The sequence below is a fragment of the Symphalangus syndactylus genome, chromosome 8 (genome assembly GCF_028878055.3).
Source record: "Symphalangus syndactylus isolate Jambi chromosome 8, NHGRI_mSymSyn1-v2.1_pri, whole genome shotgun sequence".
In the NCBI taxonomy this organism is placed as follows: domain Eukaryota; kingdom Metazoa; phylum Chordata; class Mammalia; order Primates; family Hylobatidae; genus Symphalangus; species Symphalangus syndactylus.
Genome location: NC_072430.2, coordinates 137,188,810 through 137,214,955, shown reverse-complemented (window position 1 = coordinate 137,214,955; position 26,146 = coordinate 137,188,810). Strand labels below are relative to the sequence as shown.

At 43.7% G+C, this 26,146-nt stretch overlaps 1 protein-coding gene across 7 annotated transcripts in view; it reads right to left on the bottom strand.

The window, feature by feature from the left end:
* Window positions 1–210: 210 nt before the first annotated feature.
* EIF4E2 (eukaryotic translation initiation factor 4E family member 2) overlaps window positions 211–26,146 on the bottom strand; it is a 32,209-nt gene continuing 6,273 nt past the window's right edge. For 2 of the 7 annotated variants that reach the window (XM_055291004.2, XM_063645312.1), the window contains exons 3-7: window positions 25,003–25,137; window positions 19,173–19,277; window positions 16,874–17,026; window positions 16,641–16,777; window positions 211–2,888 (exon numbers count right to left, since the gene is read on the bottom strand). In XM_055291004.2, coding sequence (XP_055146979.1) covers window positions 2,849–2,888; window positions 16,641–16,777; window positions 16,874–17,026; window positions 19,173–19,277; window positions 25,003–25,137 — 570 coding nt within the window. In that variant the 3' untranslated portion in view covers window positions 211–2,848. Of the gene's footprint in view, window positions 2,889–9,511; window positions 9,591–14,643; window positions 14,910–16,640; window positions 16,778–16,873; window positions 17,027–19,172; window positions 19,278–25,002; window positions 25,138–26,146 lie in introns of those variants that run through there. The other 5 variants (XM_055291001.1, XM_055291002.2, XM_055291003.2 and 2 more) reach the window with 4 other exon arrangements.

Genomic DNA, 26,146 nt, shown 5'->3' with positions numbered 1-26,146 from the left:
TATTTTGATAATAAAAATGTAAATTGAGATGTGGCAATGATTAGTATCAGAGAATATTTTCACAATAAATTTGTGTCATTGAGATTGACATTGCCTGAACTATTCCACATATTTTGTTTTGGAATGCAGTTAAGATTGAGACTCATACACTGAAGGGTAGAATTAGTAACAGTACCCCGGTTCCCTTGTATTGACAAGTCCACGACCTGGTTCTTGCTGATATTTTCCATTTATTACTGCAGTAGATAATTGCTCTGAAAGTGCAACACTAAATCACTCTTGTCATAGCCTCTGCTCCGTTTCCACTGGCAAATACTTGGAAATTCATTCTTCGAGCATTGTGGACCACAAGCTTCTCTCTGGGTGGAAAATTATTGCCACTGCCAGTATCACAGGGAACACACACACACACACACACACGCACACGAACAGAAGGATTCAAAAAGCAGACACTGGAGAGGAGTAGGGGCCAATTTCAAACAGAAAACCCAGCAAAGGGGTTAGAGGAGAACAGCCCCAACTGTGCAAAGTGGAGACCGACTCTCCACTCTCCTCACATTCTGGTTACATTGGCCCTGGTAGACCTTTATCCCTTTGTCTCTATACCAGGTGATACCATAATCATAACTGTGTCACATCTCAGCATATCAGAGGCCCCTGGAGTAAAAATAGATGAAAAGACCTCTCAAGCTAGTTTGGAAAAATAGAGGGTTTAGATAAACTGACTATTTAATCTCCCACTTAAACCTGTTAGGCAGAGTATCTGGGAGAACACTGGGCGTAAGATGCTGCCTAACAGGCATAACCCCTTGCTCTAACCAGCCTAGGGCCAGTATGTTTTTGATGGAAAAGACAACTGTCAAATACTACAGCGACAAAGAGGAAGGGAAAACATGAGCAGCTCTAGAAAACATAAGATTCAAAACTCTGAACAACAACAACAACAACAAAAACTATGGACAACATACCTAACCAGTAGGCCTGACCACTCACTCACTCCAAAGCACACTGTACACACACACACTGACTTTCCCACACACACAACAGTCAGGTAGATGCCCAAAGGAGGGCAAATCCAAATATCTGCTCTCTTTGGAATTTTCATGGCAAATCTGAATTTAGGCAAAAGTGAAGACCTCCCTGGGGTCTTCAAAGACAGCCTTTGCTCTCCATGTAGCCAATGGTACTCTTATATTTGCCAAGCCCTTCACAACTGTCTGGACATCAGAATGCACTCTTCATATTCCTGGAGTTTAAATCACTGCTAGATCTTCTTATCTGATCTAACTTGACCTGTAATGGAAGCACCTCCCTTTTGGCCCCTGTACTCCCCGTTCTTTCAGGAAAAAAGCATCCCCAAAACAGTGGTAATTAGAGGGTGTTCAGGAATGGAAAAGTAGGAAGAGTGTAATATAAACACAGTAAGAAAATGCCTGTTACTCTCATATGATTTCTCTGAGACCAGGTGGCCAAGGATCCCCTAGTCTTCAAGGATATGTTTTAAAGAGAGGCCTTAATTTAAGGTACTGCAGTCTTTGCTCACAAGAGCCAAGTAAGACAGTGCTCCTTGGAGGTTGCTATAGGACTCTGACTCAATTTATTTGAATCCTAGGTGCTCTTTTGACCTCTCTGACTTCAGTCCTTCTGGAGTCAGATCACCCAGCTTCTCTGATGAGTGACTGGTCATTTTTAAAGCACGCCTGCAGTAGTCTTCAAGAGGTTTCTGCCTGGGCATCACGATCAGCACACATTTGCTCATACACATACCAGGTGATGAGGACTCAACCACTGCAGACAGGCAGAGCCATGCAAATAAAGCCATCCAGCAAGGTCACCTTTTCCTCAGATGCCCCAGTTTCAGGATGATAGAATTTGCATATTAAGTGTTAATAGGCCTGACAATAACCAGCTTTGCTTCCCTTCCTCAATGAGGGACATGCCAGAAACAGGCTTGCACACAGGCTCTGCTCATATGGGAAACAGGCCTGGCCTGACACACAGGCTCTGCTCACATGGGAAACAGGCCTGACACACAGGGTCTGCTCATATGGGAAAATGATTTCAGTCACTGTCCTCAGCTCCAAATTCTGTACTTGGAACCTAGATTATAATCTAGCTTCTAATCAAACTAGATTCTGCTCCAGTTCAGTTTACTAAGGCATTCCCTCTAAGCTGCCTCAGCAAAACCAGTAAGAGCCACTGGATTACAATTCTAAGTGCAGCTGTGCCTAAGAAGGAGAGAGTCCCACAGGAGAGGAGACTGGAGGGCATAAGGCAGGGGATGATACAAAATCCTGGACAGTCATCACATCAGTAACACAGCTTCAGAAAGTGGTGGGCTTGGAGGAGGGGAGAGAAAGAAACAAAATGTCCCAATAATTTAATGGCAGAGCTAGAAGAGAGCATTTACAGCTATTCTGGGACTCTCCAACAGCACGCTTTTCCTGGATGCACAGACATTCATAATACTGGTAACTCTCATCAACAGCTCTGGCATGTACACGTGGCCACGGTACCCTTCGTACAGCACAGGAAGAGAACAACAGGATGCCCAAGAGGCATCTGGACAGCACACAGCAAACAGAAAGGCTGAATGCCCCCCACGGAACCCCATTAAAAAACAATGTTTGTCTATTACAAAGTCACGTTTTCCATTTTTCCGCTTTATAAAGTCAGCGATGCTGGAGGGTGTCTAGCGGAATCCGTCCTCCAGGAATGAGTGCAAAAGGGGAGCGCATGGCTCAGGGACGTCCCTTCAGTGAGCAATGGAAGGACTGGCTGGAGGCCTCCCATCCATTTCGGACAAACACACACATACAGAAAAGGATTATTGCCAGCTTGTGTACTCTCACAATGTGATTTTTGTATTTCGAAAGCTTGAATTGTCCCTGAAAGAAAAAAATGGGAGAAAATAGAGTGTTCAATACAAGGATCATCTATACAGAAGCACACATATACAGGGGGAAGCTGACTCATCAGCCCTCGGGGTCTCCATGACACATCCCGGGGCCTTCTTCACTTGCCAATCTAATGCCAAAACGGCAACCCACCTCCCAAGTCCCTTGCAAAACTTCTATTCAATTTTTTGCAACAGCAAAAGATTAGAAACAATTCAAATGCAGATCAAGATAGGACTGGTTAAGTATTAATGCTAGGGCATATTTGTAGAAATAAAACAAGGAAGCTCTCTACTGCTGTGGAAAGAGTTCCAAGATAAACTGATAGCTTAAGGTGTAGTGTGTGCACACGGTATGCTACCTTCTGTGTAAGTGGGGGTAAGGAAACAATGTTATAGGTTCATATTTGCTCATATATGCATTACGAACTTTGCAAGGCGACACAGGAAACCAACAACAGTGGTTACCTGGGGCAGTGGAGGTGGAAGGGGCACACTGGAAACTGGGCAGATGGAGGAAGCCTGAGGAGGAGACGTTCTCTCTCTCTCCGCCCCCCTTTCTTTTTATCTAACACACACTTTTGAAAACATTGTATGATTCACCTGGTCTTATATGAACAAAAAAACAACCAAAACCAACCAACCAACCAAATAAGAATCCTCAGTTTAAAACTTAGAGCTGCTTACAGAAGGAAAGGATATTCCAGGAAGTAAAATCTGGGTACCTTTCACTTTACTTTAGAAACATGGCTCTAATTCTTGAAAGTGTGTGCGTGTGTGGTATGTATGTGGGGGATCCCAATATGTGTCCTCTTGATTGCCTTTTATTGGATGCAGACAGGCTTGACCAGCCACTAGTGACCTTTCCTGTCCCACCCTAGAAATCTAATGACATCTTAGCAGGTCCTGTCACCATCTGAGTCTCAACATTTCAGGCTGGCAGGGACTTTAAAGGCAACCAGTTGCTGCCCCTGCCCAGTGCTTTGGACTTCAATTTGTCAGAAAATTTTACCTGGATTCTGGAGTCATTATTTCTCTTTGATTTTAAAGGGACATTCTAGAAGCTCTGGCTTTAACTGACTTTTTTGTTTGTTTTCTGTTTTTTTTTTTTTTTTTTTGAGATAGTATCTCACTATGTTGCCCAGGTTGGTCTTGAACTCTTGAGCTCAAGTGACCCTCCTGTCATGGTCTCCCAAAATGCTGGGATTACAAGCCCAGCCTGACCTATCTTAAAATTGTTATAATTAATGGGACATATGGCAATTGGTTCAGAGTAAATATGTGCTAAGGAAAGAATATGCTCAGCCCAGCCAAACAGCAGTTTCTTTGTTACTGGCTAACGGATCCTCCTCCATGATGGCGGTCAGCTGACAGTGACCAACAGCCCCCCACTACACAAAGAGAATGACTACAGACAACTGAGAAGAGAAACTGGAGCTGGTATAGGTGAACTCAGGCTGGAATAAACTGATGTTATCTCAAAAGTCCACTGGTATTTTATAGCTAGCATGCATGACCATGTGGTTCATTTATCAATGGCTACTTAGCACTTCAACTAAAGAGCTGAAGGTTGAAAACAAAGTTAATAGGGTGGTCATCTTTTTAAAAGGCTAATGGTATTTTTAAAAAATTCTTTTCAAAAGGATAGACCCCTCTGAGATGCCACAAGTAGCTAGCAAAGGATAAGGAACATATCTGATCATAACACAGAGAAAAGCGAGCATAACTGGTGCGTGTGTGTCTGTGTGTGTGTGTTATTTCTGAATTCTCTTAGGGAAAATGTGCTGTGTTACAGAGATGCATTACAAAAGACATTTTTTTTTGTACCTACACTTAATACTAAAGAAAGTGATTACACAGGAACAGATGGCTCTGTTCCATTTCTTCCCTTTTACAGGCACTTCTATGCCCATCTAATCATTGGACACCACAAGTCTATCAGTAGGGATTCTGCTCTTCTTATTAAAAGAGACTAGAAAGGCAGGGATATGGGAAGGTAGGAGCAGAGAATTTGCTGACTTAGAGAATTATCTATCTTGGAGTAAAGGAGATGGCAGGCAAGTGGCTGGCCCCAGCTCTTTCAGCTGTTTAGTGATGGAAAAAGGATTTTCAGGGTAATCATTACCATAAGCAGGTCATCTTATCTTTTGGAAGAATTCCTCTATTGTATTAGGTGGGCCAGAAATAAATTCTTTCTCTGTAGCAGATAAACTGGAGAGCTCTAAAAACACTTTCTCATTCAGATTTTTTTTTTTTTTTTTTTTTTTTGAGATGGAGTGTCACCAGGTTGTAGCGCAGTGGCACAATCTCAGCTCACTGCATCCTCCGCCTCCTGGGTTCAAGCGATTCTCCTGCCTCAGCCTCCCAAGTAGCTGGAACTACAGGCAAGCACCACCATGCCCAGCTAATTTTTGTATTTTTAGTAGAGACAGGGTTTCACCATGTTGGCCAGGATAGTCTCGATCTCTTGACCTCATGATCCGCCCGCCTCGGCCTCCCAAAGTGCTGGGATTACAGGTGTAAGCCACCATGCCCAGCCTCATTCAGATACTTAATATTTTTGTTATTATAGACAACTTTATAGTCAGAAAACCTAAGAAATCCTATTCTGAGGTCCACTTGCAAAGTGAAAAGGGGGAAGGAGAAGAGTAAAGGAAAAGCCAGGAGAATCCAGCTGAGTTTTTCCAGTTTGATTTAAGAGGAAAACAGAACAGCAAATGGGGGTGGCCTGCCCCTGACAGTGACAGACTAACACAGGCTGGTGGCAGTGAAGCCCTATGGCTTTGGTCCAGCCTTCTTTAAAAAAGTGGGTTGAGAACAGCTTGATGCCAAATTTGGTCTGAGGAATGTGTTCACCTCAAGCCAGGTGGGAAGTGATACTCCATCACATCCCTCACCCTGGGCTCAGGGCAGAGAGATTAGGAGGCAGGGAAAGGGAGAATGTAGACAGGAAGGGGCAGAGGCCACAGGCGACCCTTTAAAAAACAATGTGCTTCTGTTCTTTTAAAAGCAAACTAAAATTTAGCAAATCCACGGTGAGCTCCTGAAAGCTAGCCCTCTAGCAATCTGGCAAAGCTGTGACAGCACATGGGCTATGCTTAGGACACCAAAGAGGACACAGAAGCTGACAGTCCCACAGTGCTAGAAGAAAAAATTCTTTCTCTACTGGATGTTCCTTTGTCCTGATGATGTCTCAGAAATATCCGAGAGCCCCATTCAGACTGGCTTCCAACTTCACATTCCCAGGTATCTTGGGGAAAATCATTGTCCAAATACTCTGAAACAGCTTTCCAATCTGCTCTACCTTAAATGGTCATCTTTTAGTACTTTTAGAGAAATGGACAAGTTCCAACTCTGAAAACAATGAGCTACAGCAGAGATTAACTCCTGAAAATGGATGACAGGGGAGCAAAGTGGTCATTCAGAATGTCCTCCCCTCTCTTGGAGTTACCTGCCACTGTGCTGGTGCCTGGCAAAGGCACCTGAGTGATTCTGGGTTCTCAAGTGAAAGCTGGGAGTCATCCAAGGAGGAAGGCTACCTATGTCTCTGCTCTGAAGATTGGCTCTGAGGGGTCCTGTAGACCCAAGTGCACATGGTCTTCAGGAGAACATTCTTTGGCCATTAGCTGTCCACGCCAGGCCAGTTCTGGCTTCCTCTTCTCTCCCTGCATATTCAGTAAAGCTGCAAACTCTTTCCAGTTTCAGTGAGGCAAATTCCAGTCTCTCATCTTCAACTTTATTTTATTCCAACTTCATTTCCCAACAATATAGACTCACTGCTCTTTGTATACCAGCCCAGAAAGCTAAGTAATCAGAATCCTTTCCTATCAGCTCACTGAGAGTTTTACTGAAGTCATAGTTAAAAGGGCAATACTTATTTGCAACAGAAGTCAAATGAAATTGTCCTAAAATACTAGCAGTCACATGTAATGACATAAAATAGCAGATAAATTGAGGAAAAATATTTGTGATTCATGAAGAATTATTTAAAGAGCAGTTTTTCTGCCAAATTTCTTTATAGATCACAATCTATTTGGAGGAAAAAGAAAAGGGAGAGAGGGCTAAAATGTTAAGGGGCCTCTAAAATGGCAGACCCAACAAACGTAAGCTAGGGATGCATGTCTTCTCGAACATCTCTTTCGCTTACAGCGAGGTTAAATCAATAGAGATGCAACATGAAGTCCTTTTCAAGTCTATTAAGACAATGAAGTGAGTGGATTTTTTGTTGTTGCTGTGTAAATTCATTTTTCCCCCTACTTTCAGAATAATTTTTGGTTTAAATTCAAACACTCCTCATGGACTTCCAAGCCTGTGCTTTAAGGAAAATACCTGAACCACGAGTGTTCTCTTTGTCTGCCTCCCACACTGTATAAAAAAGACATGAGGGCCACAAAGAGACCACAAAATGGCAATTATGCAAATATATGGCTTTTTACAGCAATTCAAAGATATTTTTCCTGGGGGATTAAATCTGCCAAGTGTCTGCCAAGAGGGGTAGGAGTTATTTTGAGTTTTCTTCCATTCTGACTATTCCATTTTCATTTTAAAGACTTTTCACTGAACCTCAGATGCCATCAATTTTTAAAGGTACATCATTTTATGTACTTTAAGAAGTAAACACTGCCCATTAAACTATGACAAATCCCTTTTAAATCACATTCACCGTAAACATCCCCAATTTTTTTTTTTTTTTTTTGAGATGGAGTCTTGCTCTGTTGCCAGGCTGGAGTACAGTGGCGTGATCTTGGCTCACTGCAACCTCCGCCTCCTGAGTTCAAGCAATTCTCCTGCCTCAGCCTCCCAAGTAGCTGGGACAACAGGTATGTGCCACCACGCCCAGCTAGTTTTTGTATTTTTAGTAGAGACAGGGTTTCACCATGTTGGCCAGGATGGTCTTGATCTCTTGACCTCGTGATCTGCCCACCTTGGCCTCCCAAAGTGCTGGGATTACAGGCGTGAGCCACCGCGCCCAGCTAAGCACCCCAATTTTAAGAATATTAAAAGCCTTACAGAAGAAACAGGATTAAAAAAAATTAAAAGCCAAAAAAATCTTAGAAATAATTAAATATGGTAGTATTTTAAAAACAGCTCCATTATAGCACCTGGCTTCTGAAAATTTAACTTAATATCTTATTTCAAATATTTACTATTTTTTTAGCCTACAAATCAATGATTTATCTACTATTAGAGCTGGTACCTTTTTCCTCCCTCTTTGTGTATACTAGCAGCACTCCTGGAATTCTATGTTGACTATATATACAGACACTTATATATATGCACACATACACAGACATATATTTAGAAACAGGGTCTTACTATGTTGCCCAGGCTGGCCTTGAACTCCTGGGCTCAAGTGATCCTCCCACCATAGCCTCCAAGTAGCTGGGACAATAGGCATGTGCCATGATACCAGGCACTAATGTTGACTATATCTTAAAGAGAATCATTTTAAATTTTAAACCACCAGAAGACTGAATTTATAATAAAGAAATCGAACTATCAAAACAAAAAAGGTATGGGTGGCATCACTTGTGTGTGCAGGAATTCTGCAACTGTGTTTTATCTGTATATCATACCTACACGCCCGAGCTCTCAGGCCCTGGCCACCTGCTGCTGTCCCTCAGAGTGTCATCTTGTCTCTTCTAGCCCATGTCTCAGGCCCCTGGCCACCTGCTGCTGTCCCTCACAGTTAGTCATCTTGTCTCTTCTAGCCCACATGAGGGATGCAGGTCTCCTTTTCTGTAAAATGCTCATCTCCTTCTAGGGAAGGGGGAACTCTGAGGTAGCTACTACAGTTGACATGTTCTGTTCCAATTTTAGAAATACTCTATTTCTTAGGGATGTTAGTGGCAGGGGTAGTTTGATGTCCAGGAAAAGGCTGTCATCTCCAGCACATGCAGATATTGGCCTTTCATCCATTCCTCTCATTCACAGTAAATTTACTGAGCTCCCTCTGCTACAGAAACATGGACTTGATACTCCCTTAACTGAAATACAAATATTCCCAAAGTCAATGCTTTAGTTGCCCCAGTCTTTGTATATCAGTGCCTCTCCCTGCTAGTACAGTTGTGCTGGTCTAGTGAAAGTACAGCTTGGAACAACTGCTACTCACACAGCCCTGAAATCCAGCCCCGTTACTGACATTGCTGAAACGCTGAATTTATATTACTGTTTCCTCACAACTGACACATGACACCAGCAAACAGGAGACATACCTCTCATGTAACTCATGTTGGGGCCTGTGGAACTGCCCTTTTAGTCACAGGACATTGCCAGATGGCTTAAAAATGGCCACATTTGAGCAAAAAGAAAAAGCATCTGTGGCACATTTACCATCATGAAATGTTAGCATCAAAAGAGATCTCAGAGACTTGTTCATCTATGGAGCCTCATTTTCCAGATAAGAAAATAGGGGCATAATAAGGTGAAGTAGCCTGCTCAGGGGTTCACCAGGAGACATGGGACCCAGGGAGGACGAGAATCCAGTGGTTTGGGACTTATGTTTTTCTCTGAGGCTCAATGTTGGCAGGGGCAAGTTTGGGGGTAAATGGGAAGAGGGGTCCTATGGATGAGAGGTATGTCACAGGGTTACAGAGAAGATAGACAAGGCCCTACCCTGAGTGTGAGAGACAGAGGGGGAGCGTCCGATCAGCGGCCGCTGCTGTTCACCAGGCCATGAAACTCCTCCCAGGCCCTGGCAAACCAGAGACAAAAAACACAATACCACATTCAGATCAAAAGCTTTTGAACACAGAGAGCAGACACAATAACCCCACATCCCCCTTCAGATGCCCTCCAAGCCGAGTGGAGCCACAGGTACCTGGGAGCAGAGCAGCGAGGTCCCACTGGACTTTCCTTTCCGAGGAGCAGTGCAGTTTACCCTTTCAGGGCCAGTGGGCACTTCTGCCTGCTTCACTTGAGAAGTCTGCCCCTGTTCCCTCAAGGATTTGCACCAGTGTTCCTTCAACAAGGCTCCAGGGGAGGCCAGTAAGGTCAGAGCTGATGCACAACTGTCACCAAAAACACTTCCAATTTACAGTGGCACTCCCTGTCCTTTCTGCCTTGGCTATGTGTGCACAGGTGGTAGAAACAATTTTTCTTCATCAGGCCTCACTGAGGGTAAAGGCCAGTTCCCAACAGCATTATGAAGTCTAAAGATGCAAGGAGGAAAGTACACACTTTCTCTGCTTTCATATTTCCGACCTTCTAACCCTTCTACACTCAGACCTTCAATGTGTCAGGTTCCACCTGTTTCTTAAGTGCTTATGTAACTACTATCTGAAAATTTAAAGTCATGGCAGTTCAAAACTTCCAGGGAACAATGCCCATTACAATTTTCATGCTGACTAGCTTAATTCCGAAATTAGGGTTGGGAAAGGATAAGAAATGTGACAGAAGGGGTACGGGGTACGTGGCCTTTTGCTCCACAGAGAAAAGACTCTTGGTGACTGCTGGACTAGTCACCGGAGAAAATCAGACCCCCTATGCTCCTGGAGGCTGAAACTCAAGTTTTCTCAGGGGAGCTGATTTCCTTTCTAAGCCCTAGCCACTTTTCAGCCCCAAAATGATGAGTTCCTTGGGAATTATATATAAAATATGGTGCTTCTAAGTCTGAAGTTCCTCATTGTTGTTACTCCGTTCTTGGTTTAATTTGGTGACACAGTACCCAGGGTGGCAATACACTACATTTATAAGTTAACCATCTACCTCTTAGAGGAGGTAGATCTGCAGTTCATGGTTTCTTCAGAGAATTATTACCAAAGCTCCTAGTCTATGTGCTAACTAAATTAAGGAAAAATGTAAGACTGCCAAACAAGTGTGCCAGTCTTTGTCAATTCCCAAACTCAGTGTCCACAGCAAGACACCTATTTCAGAGCTCTTTCTGGAAAGATGGTGATGTGATGTACTTTGTGAATCCCTGAGTGACATCAGAAGGCAATTTGACTCTTTACTCCAAAAGAAGACAAGGGCAAAGCAAAATCCAATGCTTTGGCAATGACCCAGGGAAACCCCTCACTGTAATGCTGAGATTTAAATTCCTTTTTAAACCACTTAGGTGTCAACAAGAAATTACATGGCTGTGTTGAAGCTTCATGTCTTTTATCCTTTTATTTCCAGGAAGGGCCATCCTTACACTAGCCTACATCGAGCAGTTCTCTCTGTCAAGAACCTGAAGAAATACGGACTTCACAGCTCCCTCCTACTCCATTCCGGTATTACATTCCCCTCCCAGTTTCTTCATTAGTATCTTCACTATATGTTAAACCTCAACATGAAGAACCTGGGTTAAGAAATTTCCTCATGGCCAGGCACCATGGCTCATGCCTGTAATCCCAGCACTTTGGGAGGCTGAGGCAGGCAGATCACCTGAGTTCAGGAGTTTGAGACCAGCCTGGCAAACATGGTGAAACCCCATCTGTACTAAAAATACAAAAAATTAGCCAAGCATGGTGGTGGGCACCTGTAATCCCAGCTACTCGGGAGGCTGAGGCAGGAGAATCGCTTGAACCCAGGAGGCAGAGGTTGCAGTGAGCAGAGATCGTGCCACTGCACTCCAGCCTGGGTGACAGAGTGAGACTCAATCTCAGAAAAAAAAAAATGAAAACAAAAAAACAAGAAATTCCTTCGCATGGATTCAGCGGAAATAAAATAGTGGGCCATAATCTTTGGTATAATCACTGTTATTCTCATAGGCCCACAGCTTGGCCAAGAGGCAAATCTACCACCTAAAACTAGGTGTGAATAGTCTAGCTATTTTCCATCTGGCATTCTAGGCATACTGGGTAATATTAAAACTTTCTTCTTTTAAAGGTAAAGAAAGAACAAGTCAAATGTAAAAAGTGTCATAAATGACTGGAGTTTCTAAAAACAGAAAAAATTACTGAGATTAATATAGCCAACGAGGAATTCTGAACAGATTCAAAAGACAGAGGAACAAAGAGCTCTTTTAAGACCACTCTTGTCCCATCTCACGTACCAGAAAGCAAATCCTGCGCAATCTACACTTCCCCCTACCTCTACCCAAAGCCTGCAAGGTTCGTAGCCTTGCACTCACTGGCTCTCTATACTTAGGGAGGGGCTCAGCCTCCTGCTAATCTGGGGTCTCTTCGCTTTGACTACCAGTTTGGTGGTACACATCACAGATGCAAAGCCAGACCAGCAATTAAGCTGGGGTAACCTGGTGCTACTGGACTATGATTTAGCCATGCCAGGAGAAGGGAATGGGTTGGTCCTTGCCTATAAAAGTTCAGTGTTGAAATACAATGATATCTAGATGTGGGAAAGTCCCCACAATTTGACCTGTCTCTCCTCTAAGATAAAGGAATAAAGAGAATCACCCACCCTCCACTCCTGCAGAGAAGCTGGGCCAGTCTTTCCCAGTGCTATGGCCCACTATGGGAAGTTGGCCTGTTTTCCTTTTCCATTGCAGGCTAGATGCACAAAAGGAATCAGTGGGACTAATCCAAAGAGGAGTTTCTTCACAAAAGATATTGCTGTTTCATATGGCTCCGAGCCCAGTTTTATCCTGGTAGCCCCATGATTCTGACTGTATTATAAGATTTCTCCTCAAAGCAGAGAACACGGGGAACCCACATCTATGAAAACTCGACTACAAGTTGGCCTCACTAAAAGGAACTCAGTTTAACAAGTTGTCCATGTCTTAGGGGTGAACTGTCAGCAATAAACAAGAGCAGGAGCCCTCTGCAGCACAGCAGCTCATCACCCACCTGCTCTGTGCGGCAGGCAATGCCTTGTAGCACACTGAGGGGAGCAGCAGGAAAAGGCCACAAGCAGTGTGATTGGGGAAAGGCTGGAAAAACCCAACGGTTGAAGAAGGACATTGGGAACTGGGCCAAAAATAGCAAGCAGGAATCAGGAACACCTGACTGAAAAATCTAAGCTATTCCTAAAAAACTTCCCTCACCACCAGCAGCCCTATCTCCAGAGTACTCGGAGGAAAATGAATGTTGGCTCCTTCTTCCCCTTCATTTTCCTTGGAATTCTTTTTTTTTTTTTTTTTTTTTTTGAGATGGAGTTTTGCTCTTGTTGCCCAGGTTGGAGTGCAGTGGTGCAATCTCGGCTCCCTGCAACCTCCACCTCCTGGGTTCAAGCAGTTCTCCTGCCTCAGCCTCCCCGAGTAGCTGAGATTATAGGCACCTGATACTATGCCCGGCTAATTTTGTATTTTTGGTAGAGATGGGGTTTCACCATGTTGGCCAGGCTGGTCTCCTGACCTCGTGATCTGCCCACCTCGGGCTCCCAAAGTGCTAGGATTACAGGCGTGAGCCACCTCGCCCAGCCTCCTTGGAATTCTTAAGTCTCAGTAGCAGCTGTTCCTTGGCTCAAACAAAGCCATATCCATGGAAGAGCCACAAGGAATAGAAGAAAGCAGAAATAGTTCTGACTTTTGTTCATATTGACAAGGATCAGAAGGTCTCGAGGTCAGTTTGGTGCTTTCTAATCAACTCTTACTCTGGGAGGTGACATCAAGCCTATCCCCTGGAGCAGTCACAATACAGTTGAAATTAAGGTTAATGTATGTAACAATTTTTGAAGGCAAGAGGGAAAGGGCCAGAGAAGGTAATTCTTTGACAAATACTAAAAGCATAGAGAATGGGCCTTTCCATATTCCAGCAAATCTCTCATTTTATAGGTACTTCAACCAATTTTGGATATGTAATAAACAAAGATGCAATGACACAAACACCCCTAGAATACTGAGCCCACAGTGCTAATCCCAATAGGTGTTATGCAGGATCTTGGGCCACATGGAGATCAGAGGTAAGTCAGGATGGTACAAGCACAGGGTATCACTGCCAAAGTGGAACAGCCACTCTGGAAAACTCAACCTTAAGTCCACAGCCACTTTCACAGATCCTCTCAGGCAGACTGACCCAGTGTTTGCAAAAAAATGATTGTTTATTATGTTTTTGGTGGTAGCTCCTAAGAAAACCTAAAGTAGCATGAGGCTTGCTGAAACTCTACATGCAGGTTAGGGGCCTAAAGGCCAAGCTGCAGCACATACAAGCCAAAGCCACAAAGCACACAAGGGGTCCATATGTGCTACGGTCAGATATCCTACAGAGCAAACTCACACAGGATGAAGACATTTCCCTACCCCAGATCCTGATGTGCAGTAACACCGGGCCCAGGAGAAAGGGAAGGGCTGTAACCCTGAGATCTTGCAAGCAGGGCTAACTCAAAGAGGAAGATGACCTGGTTCTAAAGGGAAAGCAGAAGGGAGAAGGCTGGAAAAGAGCTGTGGCTTGGGCAGCTTTGGCCCCAGTGAGAAGACCCCATTAGCACAAAGCAAGGAAGCTATATACACACAGCCACGCAGACAGAAGCAGGGATTTACCTCCAAGCAAGAGATTTCTTTGAAGTAAAGGCAAATGGAAGTCAGCGAAGCAAAGGCCAAGGATCCCCCTTTCCAACCTGAACAAACTTTCAAGCTGAATTCTCTATCAGATACCACTCTGTTCTGGTCATCAGCATGACTAGATGGGAACTCAAATTTAAGTACCAGAAAATGGGGTCTTATTTTCTAAGCTAGATGTCACCTTATTATGTCAGGCCTCAGCAGTCCTGGAACAAAATACCACATGACACTACACAATGAGGAAATGAGGCTGCATTCCCCGGATGGCCCTCCATGGAAAAGTCTGTGCCATCCTTTAATATGGTGACAGTCAGTCCGAAAGGCCACATCTTTGATGCACCATAAAGAGCAAGAGCATGAGACAAGCTAGTTTAGCACCATTTATTAAGTGATCTCAGCTGTTGTTGTAGCTGCTGCGTGTCAGCCTGTTCTTAAAACATAAAATGCTCTTCCAATTCCTCTTGTCCAGGACAGAAGGATCTTCCAGGTAGCACGCCAACAGAACAAGAGACTCCGATGACGCCAGCTTCAATGATGGTGCCATCCAGAGAGGGAGAGGGTCATGGCACATTCAACCGCGGCTTCCAGAGGTTTTGAAAAAGGAGCCTTTGGGGGCCCAGCCTGCCTGGCATTCTAGTGGAAGTGCAAAAGGTTGGCTCATTGGGAGAGGAAAGAGAGGGGGATGCAAGGGAAAGTAGCATCTGGGTCTTAAAGAGGGTTGGTTTTCTGGTCTCTACAGCTACAGGGCTAAAGTCCCAGAGGCAGACCTCTGGATAAAGCAGAGAGCAGCAGGCCAGTCTTTCTAGCAGACTAAGGCAAAAAGCCCACAGGCTCTCCTAAACTCTGTAAGGACGTGTACATATGTTTCTGTAAAAGTCACGAAGAACTGCCTTATGGTATTAGAAAGGGAGAAGAGCAGAGAAGGGGAGAATTGATGAAAAATACCTCTTTCCCTCTCCTATCCAGGTAAAAAGCTTATTTTGGGGGTGAGTGGGAGTAGGGGATATTTAGAAACCTTGAAAACAAGAATCTTAGAAAAAGGGTAGAGCTCTCCAACCTGGACTGAATGTGGCTAGAGGTCAGAAACTACTTCTATTCCAGAATAGAGAATAAGAAAAATGTGCCTAGAGAAAACCAACGCTAACACAGGACTGCTAAGGCAAACAACCAGGGCCATGGCTGGCTAATAACTGTTGGTGACTATGATGAGTCATGCCAGCCATTTGATCATGGACCAACTCCCACAGCAGTGTTCCCACTTAAAAACTGGCGCTTAGCTGGTTTAAACCAACTCCATTCATAACATTATCTGTGAATGCATGGGAAAGAGATTCCCAAATGGTCTTGTCTGCTGAACATAATTGCTGGGCTCACTACTAGCCTTCGATAATAACAACATGATGATATTCTTACTAATGATGATGATGATAGCAATACTACTACTTGGCCCTGTAAGAGCATTCTCCATCTGAAGACCCTCAGTTGAAGATTAAATCAGCCTCACAATAGTCTTGTTAGATAAAGTACTGTCTCCCACTTTACGGATGGAGAAACTGAAGCAAAGTTGCAAAGACACTTGTCAAAGGCACATATTGGTATGGGGCCATAGGAGAGAACTAAACCTAAGAGTCCTAACTCTTAGCTGGCTAGCTCTCCCTCCAGCTTTGAGACAATCTGACAGCCACTCCCCACACTTTTTCACAATAGCCTGAGCTTACTTCTGACACTCAGTCACTGAGGAGAGCAAGCCTAACAGTGATTCTCACTGTGGACAGAGAGCTCTATTTCCCTGAGTCCTAGGGAGATTGCAAAGCTTATTTTCCCTGTGGCCTTCATGCTTCCCTTTGATTCTGCTCTCTCACACACACACTATCCCCCTTCTTCTATGAGTCAGCTCTATACACAAGGAAATGGAGTCATTCCTGATAAGTAGTCAGTATCCCAGGACAAAGAAAACAGACTGAAGCTAACAAGTTAAAAAGACATGCAGAAGTGGGGTGAGGGTGGGCAGGGTGAAATTATCTTAAAAAACAGCAAGAAAAAGAAAAGCACTTGTCTTTCATTTTAAGATAGTGGTTAGCATATGAAAGACAAGACAGCCTGTAGAAATTAAGCAAGCCCAGGTAGTGCAACTGGGTTTCTGCAGACGGGCTCTCTCTGCTACAAAGCACCTGGTAGTACAGGTGGCAGGGAGCCTCGCTGACAAAGAACTGCAGCAAGTAGCCAGAAGCCCTAGAGGGAAAGCCTGGTCTGTCCCTTCTCCACAAGTAAGTCTCCTGTCCGGCCATATTCCTCTGGGCCCAACTACAGATCTACTTATACTAAGCTTAGGGACACGTCCTCCCATAACCCCCCAACACGTACTTGATGCTGTCGGTGTGAGTTTTGTATTCCATAATGGTGTTGGGAGGTAGGTTAAGCACTCGCCGAAGTGTGTCCCGGATTCGGGCTGTGGTTGCTTGGTCACTGGCAGTCTTATTCCATATTGAAATAATGTCCTCCTACCAGAGGAACAGAAGGAATCATCAAAGCAAATCAGAGGCAGCGAGGAAAGCAAAGGCAACACAAGAAACCAGCCTGGCCCATGGGTGGCTTACCTGAAAGCGGACAGACACCACAGCCCCACAGATCTCCTCCCCAACCATGAACTGTTCCCCCAGCATGGCCAAAATGAGATTCTCCCAGCAACGGGAGGCCAAGCCCTTCCGCAGCCGAATAATCCACTTGCCACCATTTTTATTTGCATCATCCTGTAAAAAGACAGAAAGCACTGAAGTTAAAATATGGTTTCACAGCTTTTTTTTTTGTATGAAGGCAGTAAAAAGCCAAGAATCTCTTAAACACTAAGAAGTCATATCACTTTCCAATTATTCAACTCTATAGAAAAACTGATGGTAGGACTAGGGAGAGAAGAAATGGGGAAAAAAAGAAAAACAAGGCTGGGATCCTTGGCATAAGCCATTTATTAAAATGGCTAAACAGACCTTTTAAAAATAATCCCCTCTACTGGAAATACTTTAGGAATCAAAATGAAATGATGTCATATTTCAAGCACAGATCATCCCTTTACTTGCTAAAAGTACTGAACGTCTGCCGGGCACAGTGGCTCACGCCTGTAATCCCAGCACTTTGGAAGGCTGAGGCGGGCAAATCACGAGGTCAGGAGATCGAGACCATCCTGGCTGACATGGTGAAACCACGTCTCTACTAAAAATACAAAAACAAAATTAGCCGGGCATGGTGGTGGGCGCCTGTAGTCCCAGCTACTCGGGAGGCTGAGGCAGGAGAATGGCGTGAACTCGGGAGGCAGAGCTTGCAGTGAGCCGAGATCGTGCCACTGCACTCCAGCCTGGGAAACACAGCAAGACTCTGTCTCAAAAGAAAAAAAAAAAAAAAAGTACTGACTGTCACTACATACCAAGTACACAGACGTGAAGCCCCAATCTAGTTTTTATTTTTTTTTTCTTTTCTTTTTTGAGATGGAGTCTCCCTCTGTTACCCAGTCTGGAGTGCAGTGGTGCGATATCGGCTCACTGGAACTTCTGCCTCTCGGGTTCAAGCAATTCTCCTGTCTCTGCCTCCTGAGTAGCTGGGACTACAGGCGCATGCCACCACACCCGGCTAATTATTGTATTTTTAGTAGAGATAGGGTTTCACCATATCGGCCAGGCTGGTCTCGAACTCCTGACCTCGTGATCTGTCTGCCTCGGACTCCCAAAGTGCTGGGATTACAGGAGTGAGCCACTGCGCCTGGCTGAAGCCCCAATCTCTACTCAGATCCAGTCCAATAGAAGAGACAGCCACAGATATTAATTACAGCAATGCTACTGTAATTATAAGTGCTGCTGTTAACAGATATGCACACTATGTTAAGGAAGAACAAGACAGTTGGAAACAGTCAAGAAGTGGGTCTTTTTTATTTTTCTTTTTTTGAGATGGAGTCTCGCTCTGTCACCCAGGCTGGAGTGCAGTGGCACAATCTCGGCTCAGTGCAACCTCCACCTCTTGGGTTCAAGTGATTCTCCTGTCTCAGCCTCCCGAGTAGCTGGGATTACAGGTGCGCGCCACCACACCTGGCTAATTTTTGTATCTTTAGTAGAGACGGGGTTTCACCATGTTGGCCAGGCTGGTCTCAAACTCCTGACCTCAGGTGATCTGTCCACCTCGACCTCCCAAAGTGCTGGGATTACAGGCATGGGCCACCATGCCCTGCCAAGAAGTGGGTCTTAAGGGCAACAGGAGTGAGTCAGGAAAAGCAGCTGAAGGGCACTGCAGGCACTGGGAAGAACATGTCTGTGCATAAACTGATAGGAGGGTCCACCCGCAGGAAAGGGAAGATTTAGAGATGACGGGAGATGAGGCTTGAAAGGTAAATGAGGTGCAAGATCATGTAAGCAATGAGGAGCTGTGTAAGATGGCTGGCGTGGATGTGACCACATTTGTCTTCTCGAAAAATGCCATGGCATCAGAATAGAAGATGCATTACACCAGGGTGCAGCCGAACACTGGCTCTGCAAACAGTTCTAGGTCTCCAGTTACTGCCTTTAAACTTATTTTCTTACCCACTTTAATCATATGTGTACTATGCAAAAATATTACACACACACACACAAACAAGTTCTATAAGGATAAAGGCAACTGAAAACAAAAATCCTTTAATGTTCTAATACCATTTTAGTCATAAAACAGTCTTTAAAAAACACCCAGCACCAACCCACAAAGACAAAAAATGGCATCAGTGCATTTCTCTAGAGGCTCGGGTTCCAAGGATATACTGGAGAGTGATGCAGTTTTGAGAGAAGACTTTAAAATACTTTTAACTTTGGCTGGGCTAACAGACAAAACAAAAAAACCCAAACTTGTTCAAAAAAGCAGTCAGAAGCCATTACTCCTTACCTCCCACATGGGTTTAATTCCTTCTTTGAAGAGATGGAAGTCACTGTGGCCTGTCAGGTCCCCGGGACGTACCATGTGGCTATAAAACCTCCAGAACTGCTCCACCTGCAGAGAGAAGACCCCAGAGTAAAAAAGATGTGCCTTTCATTTTTCTTTGAATGCATCCCAAGGTTGAGATTTAGTTAAGAACGTAAGCATGGAAGACACTATACTACAGGCTGTCCTTTTCAGAGGACTCATTTTCATGTGTGGCACTGTGAGGGAAGACATATTAGAGGAAAAGCATATCATCTAGTTTGACAAAAGAAAAAATGTAACATTGGCAATACAAGAATACACTCTTTGGTGAGAAATGCAAGCCTCAGCCAGGAGCTTTAGTTGGTGAAACCATGTTAATACGCACTCTCCCACTCAAGCTGCAGGGTAGTCACCACGTGCAGTGGACCAGGTTTTTGCAAAATGGAAACTCTTTAGCCTGGAGGTATATTAAGTGTCACACAGCCTCAGCCTGAATGCATTTTTTAGAACCAAATCACTTACTGATCAAAGATTAACTGGCAAATATAGCATTTGCTGAATGAAATACCTCTTAGACCTGTTTAGTTACTAAGCATAAGTGATAGAATCAACCACATGTACCACACATACCACTCTACATCATGGTGCTGTTGCTAAGTCCAGGCCAACCCAAAATCATACAGGACTTAGCTTCTCATAGCTAGGGTTTAAGGCCCTCTTCTTAGCTAGAAAAATTATGTTTCTCCTTGCCGCTCCTTCACAATTCCGTGAAAAAACTAGATTTATATTTTTCCATCAAGTATATGCTTATTTGTATTCATCACAGTAGTCCCGTTTTTCTCATTAGTGTCACCCTCCCTCCTTAAAAAAAAAGAAAAAAAAAAGAGACAGGGTCTGTGCAGCAGTATGACCACAGCTCATCACAGCCTCTAACTCCTGGTGTCAAGGGATCCTCCTATCTCAGCCTCCCGAGTAGCTGGGACTACAGGCTCATTAGTGTCTTGATAGGAAAGATTATTTCCTTATTTACAGAGGATACCTAGTAAGTACTGGCCAGTGAAGAGGCACACTTTAGGAGGAAAGAGAAAACATGGAACATTCCGATGAGAAATAGCTGGTATCTGCCAACCTGCTGAGCAGGCTCCAAATCAACATACAGCAAGATACCACAACTATGGAGCTCACAATGGGTATTGAGCAGACAAAGACTCAGGTCATACTTCTAGATTTGGGGAGCACCTAAGGAGAAATCAACCTTACACTGTGTGAAATGGTTGTCCCTTTAGTTCCTCTCTGGCACAAGAACATGTGATGCATCTTACATGTTAAAAAGAAGTCAGAACTAACGCCATCTATAGGGCTTCAAGGCAGTGCTTTATACTCAGCAACTGCTAAGCTTAGCTGCATATAGTGACTTGGAATAGTAAATTGTCATACAAATACAATCGGCAATAATCTAAACTTTTATCCACCCTAACATAGTTGAATAAAACCACATATACCCACTAGAACCAAGTACACCCACTAGTGGCTCATTGTGAATAAGGAACTGAAAGGTGAGGACAAAGTATGCCAACCATCTCCAGTTCCCCAGTCAATCACTTTAACAGTTTGGTCTCCCCAATCTTACAACTAAACTGCACAATCTTTTTTTTGTTTGTTTTTTTGAGATGGAGTTTCGCTCTTTTTGCCCAGGCTGGAGTGCAATGGTGCAGCCTTGCCTCAGCTCACTGCAACCTCTGCCTTCTGGGTTCAAGCGATTCTCCTGCCTCAGCCTCCCGAGTAGCTGGGACTACAGGCACACACCACCACGCCCGGCTAATTTTTGTATTTTTAGTAGACGGGGTTTCACCATTCACCATGTCAGCCAGGCTGGTCTCGAACTCCTGACGGCAGGTGGATCACCTGCCTTGGCCTTCCAAAGTGTTGGGATTACAGGCGTGAGCCACCGCGCCCAGCCCCACTGCACAATCTTATATGCAAACCATAAGAGAGATGAAGTTAAATAGCTCGAGACTATCATTCATTCATTCATTCATCATTTGAGATGGGGTCTTGCTCTGTTACCCAGGCTGGAGTGCAGCAGTGTAATCATGGCTCACTGCAGCCTCGACCTCCCAGGCTCAAGCAATCCTCCTGCCTCAGCCTCCTGAGTAGCTGGGACCACAAGTGGGCACCACCATGTCCAGCTATTTTTTTTACTTTTTTTTGTAGAGATGAAGTCTAACCCTGTTGCCAGGCTGGTCTTGAAGTCCTGGATTCAAGTGATCCTCCCTCCTTGGCCTCCCAGAGTGCTGGGACTACAGGCATTAGCTACTGTGCCTGGCCTGAGAAATATTATTAAACTTTAAAAGATTTGACAGTTCTAATTGAAACAAAAAAAAATAAGCATTCACAGACTCAGAGTATGAGGTGCAGAAAGGACCTCAGAAATCATCTCAACAACTTGTTTTATAGTTGAGAAAAGTTTCAGGACTGAGTTGCTCTAACCGAGAGGGTCAAGCATCAGAATAGGTGAACTCTGATTACCAAGTCCAGTGCTCTTTCCATTTCAAGATGATGCCTTCCTAGTCACCCTGACTTCAAGAACTTTTCAATGTTGTTAATGATTAGGCTAAGAATCACTGGGAAACACTGCTTTCAATTTGATACAAGGATTCATAATGTAATTATTTATCTGTGATGCATTTAATATTGTGAGCCATTTCCTAATGACCTGAATTACATGACAGACTTTATTTCTATTTTTCAGGTCCAGACCTACAGAGTCAAAATGACAGACTTTAAATACTGTCACACATCCAGTGAGCACGGATGAAGCCTTAACCCAAGATAGTCCTGATGATAAACCACTCCTTAACATATACACTGAAAGAAAAGAAAAACCCTCCTTGTACAATTTGGGTAAATTCTTATATGCTTTTTTTTTTTCCACAAGAGGGAAATAAAAATGCAAGAAGTATGCATAATTACTCCAAAAAAATCTTTTTTTGGGATAAGATCTCACTATGTTGCCCAGGCTGGTTTTGAACTCCTGGCTTCAAGCGATCCTCCCACCTTGGCCTCCCAAAGTGCTGGGATTACAGGCATGAGCTACCAGGCCTGGCCAAATTCTTTAAAATCAATCTTAAACCCATCTCTTCCAAGGCAGTATTCCTCAAACTGGAATCAATTCCTTCTTTCCTCCAAACTCCAAGAACACTCTACATGCCTTTCCCATAGTATCACTTATTGTCTACCCTGTATTAGAAATTCCTGGGCACATCTTATTTCCGCAAGGACAGGATCTGTGCCTTCATTCCTTTTAGAAGCCTACTAGGGCCTTGAATTCATTCAACAAGCATTTATTGAACCAAGTATGAACCAGTGCACAAGCTAGTTTATTATTTCAAAAACCCCTAAGTTTGCCGATTCTAAGATAGCACTGGCGAACTAAGTAAGATCTTTCAGCTTTAGGCTGAAATTTTATCAGCTCAGCATAGTAATGATGTTGATTTCATATTAAGCAGATTATAACTGAGTTGTAAGAGTATTCTAGATACAAGTATTAGATATGATTTGCAGTATTTTCTCCCATTTTGTAGGCTATCTTTTCACTTTCTTGATAGTGTCCTTTGAAGCAGAAAAGTTTTGAATTTTGATGAAATTCTGTAGAGATGGGGTCTCACTATGTTGCCCAGGCTGGTCTCAAACTTGAGCTCAAGTCATCCTCCTGCCTTGGCCTCCCAAAATACTAGGATTATAGGCGTGTGTCACCACGCCCAGCCAAGTATTTAATCTTTTGCTCCTTGTGCATTTCGTGTGTTATTTAAGAAGGCTTTGCCTAACCTAAGGTCATTAAGATTTACTAATATTTTCTTCTAAGAATTTTATAATTTTAGCTCTTACATTTAGGTCTATGATCCATTTTTAGTTACTTTTTGTGTATGGTGTCAGGAAGGAATGCAAATTCATTCTTCTGCACCTGGAAATCCAGTTGTCTCAGCACTGTTTGTTGAAAAGACGATTCTTTCCCCAGTTATGGTCTTGGTACCCTACACTACTGGTTTATTATAAACAAAGGATACAGATGAAGAGATGTGTAGGGCAAGGTATGTGGGAAGGTATGGAGGAAGGTTCAGGGAGCTTCTATGTCCCCTCTAGGCACAACACCCTCCAGGCACCTCCATGTGTTCAGCTATCTGGAAGCTTCTGTACCTGAGTTTCAATTATACCGGCTCCTCGACTTAATCCAGTGAATTATGACTGGTTGGAGAATTAAAAAATTTTTTTAGACAGGGTCTATCTCTGTTGCCCAGGCTAGAGTGCAGTGGCAAAAAAATGGCTCACTGTAGTCTCAACCTCCTGGGCTCAACTGATCCTCCTGCCTCAGCCTCCTGAGTAGTTGGGACCACAGGTGCATGCCAACATGGCCAGCGTTTTTTTTGTTTTTTTTTTTTTTTTAATGCTCCCCTTTTCTCCAAGCCAGCTAATTTTAAATTTTTTTTGTAGAGGCAGGGTCTCATCACGTTGCCTAGGCTGGTCTCAAACTCCTGGGCTCAAACAATCTTCCCACCTCAGCCTCCCAAAGTGGTGGGATTACAGGCATGAGCCACCGTGCCCCACCATAACTTGAGACTTTAGATCAGATACTTAACCCAAGTTTTACTTTCCTCATTTGTAAAATATGGATAATAGCACTGACCTCATAGGGCTATCATAATGTTGGAAGGAAATTATACAAATAAAGTATGTATTATATGTCCTTCCTCCTTAGCAGTTTGTTGTAGTATTTCCTACTGGAGTATTCTTCTCTAGTTTCTGCATTTTAAACAGGACTAATACTTCACCAATTTCAAGAAAATGACAAACCCCACATTTGAGTCTGCCCAGAGATTGAATGTACAGCACATACTGGGTACATAATAACCTTTGTTCAACTAGAGTGGTGTTAGTTGCAGATGGATTCTTGGGGTACACAAACCAAGTCACCTGGGAGAGAGATGAGACAGTCTGGGCTCTCTAACAGTACCCACAAAAGTAATTATTAGAGATTTCATTTTCCTTCTGAACACAGGAAAAAAATATTTTATGCATAATCATTAACACAGCCAAAACCCTAATGGGAGGTTCTTAAATACAAAGCTTTCAAAATTTTTCACTTTACTGTCAAACTTCATGAAGATAGACACCATGTATTATAAACTTCTGTATTCATGACACTTTGAACTTAGTAAGGACTCCATAAATATATACTTAAAAACAAACAAAACAGGGCCAGGTGCAGCGGCTCACTCCTGTAATCCAGCATTTTGGGAGGCCAAGGCGGGTGGATTACCTAAGGTCAGGAGTTCCAGACCAGCCTGGCCAACATGCTGGAACCCCGTTTCTATTAAAAATACAAAAATTAGCTGGACGTGGTGGCACACGCCTGTAATTTCAGCTACTCGGGAGGCTGAGGCAGGAGGACTGCTTGAACCCAGGAAGCGGAGGTTGCAATGAGCCGAGATCATACCACTGCATTCCACCCTGGGAGACAGAGCAAGAGACTCTGTCTCAATTAGAAAATAAAAATAAAAAACCCAAATCTGTTCTTTTGTATTATGCCCTTCTGATCAACTCTACAATTCTCGTATTTGTTGATACCTACATGCTAACCATGGATATCTAGTGAGAAACCTAAGAATGAACAAATCTGACTCCGGAGACTCAGGTCAGTCAATTAAGAAAACCAGAATCTTAAATAGGTTACTAGGAAGGTAAATAAACATCATATCAATACAGGCATGAACGAACTGTCAAGGCACACTCCATTAATCCACCAAGAACTCACAGAGGCAAAGGTGCCAATCTGTTTGATATTCTGTTCATAGCTCTGTGAGCTCGTGGGACGGCCGGGGGTTCTCCTGGAGTACCAAAAAGTGTAGTTGTACTGCAGGGGATGCTCTGCCGGTCCAGGGACAACAGCCTAGAAGTAAAGAAGGTGTGTTAGTCCTGGTCATTTGTCACATGGTCTGAGACTGAGAGAACATTTTGCAGTGTCAATCCTTACCACCTCCACAATTAAAAAAGGATATACAACCTCGACTACCTGCAGTGTGCCCAAGATTCTGCTTACACAGCACATTTTCTCAGTGGTTAACTGATTCTAAATTCCTGTAACACTTCACCTGTGTTCTTATGGCCTTTGTAACTTTCTCTCTCATATAATAGGTATTCATGTTTGTATCTTATCTCAGCATATGCCCAGTCCAAGCACTACCTCCTCTATGAGATTCATCACTGTCAAGTTACTTAACCTGTCTGTGCCTCATCTTCTTACCTGCAAAATGAGGAAAATAATAACAACCATCTCACAATACTGCTGAGAGGATCAAATGAATCAAGTGGATATACAATGCTGAGCACAGTGCCTGGCACAGAGTACTTGTGCAACAGATGTCAGTATTGTTACTATTGGTACTATTAAAGGTAAGCCCCTTCCACAGTCTCATTCACCTTTGTGCCCTCTGAGCATCTAGCATAAAATGGCTTGCCCCTTGGAGAGTTACTCAATATTGTAGAACAAATGAATTAGTGATTGCTTTGATATTTCTTTTTTTGTTTGTTTTTTTGAAACGCAGTCTCACTCTGTCGCTAGGCTGGAGTGCAGTGGCGCGATCTCAGCTCACTGCAACCTCTGCCTCCTGGGTTCAAGAGATTCTCCTGCCTCAGCCTCCCCAGTAGCTGGGACTTCAGGCACGTGCTACAGCATCCAGCTAGTTTTTATATTTTTAGTAGAGACGGGGTTTCACCATGTTGGCCAGGATGGTCTCGATCTCTTGACCTAGTGATCTGCCCACCTTGGCCTTCCAAAGTGCTGGGATTACAGGCATGAGCCACGGCACCCAGCCTGCTTTGATAGTTCAAGGAAAAAATTGATCTCTCTCTCTCTCATTCCCTAAGTTTTCCCTTTTCCAAGTCACTTTCACCTTAGA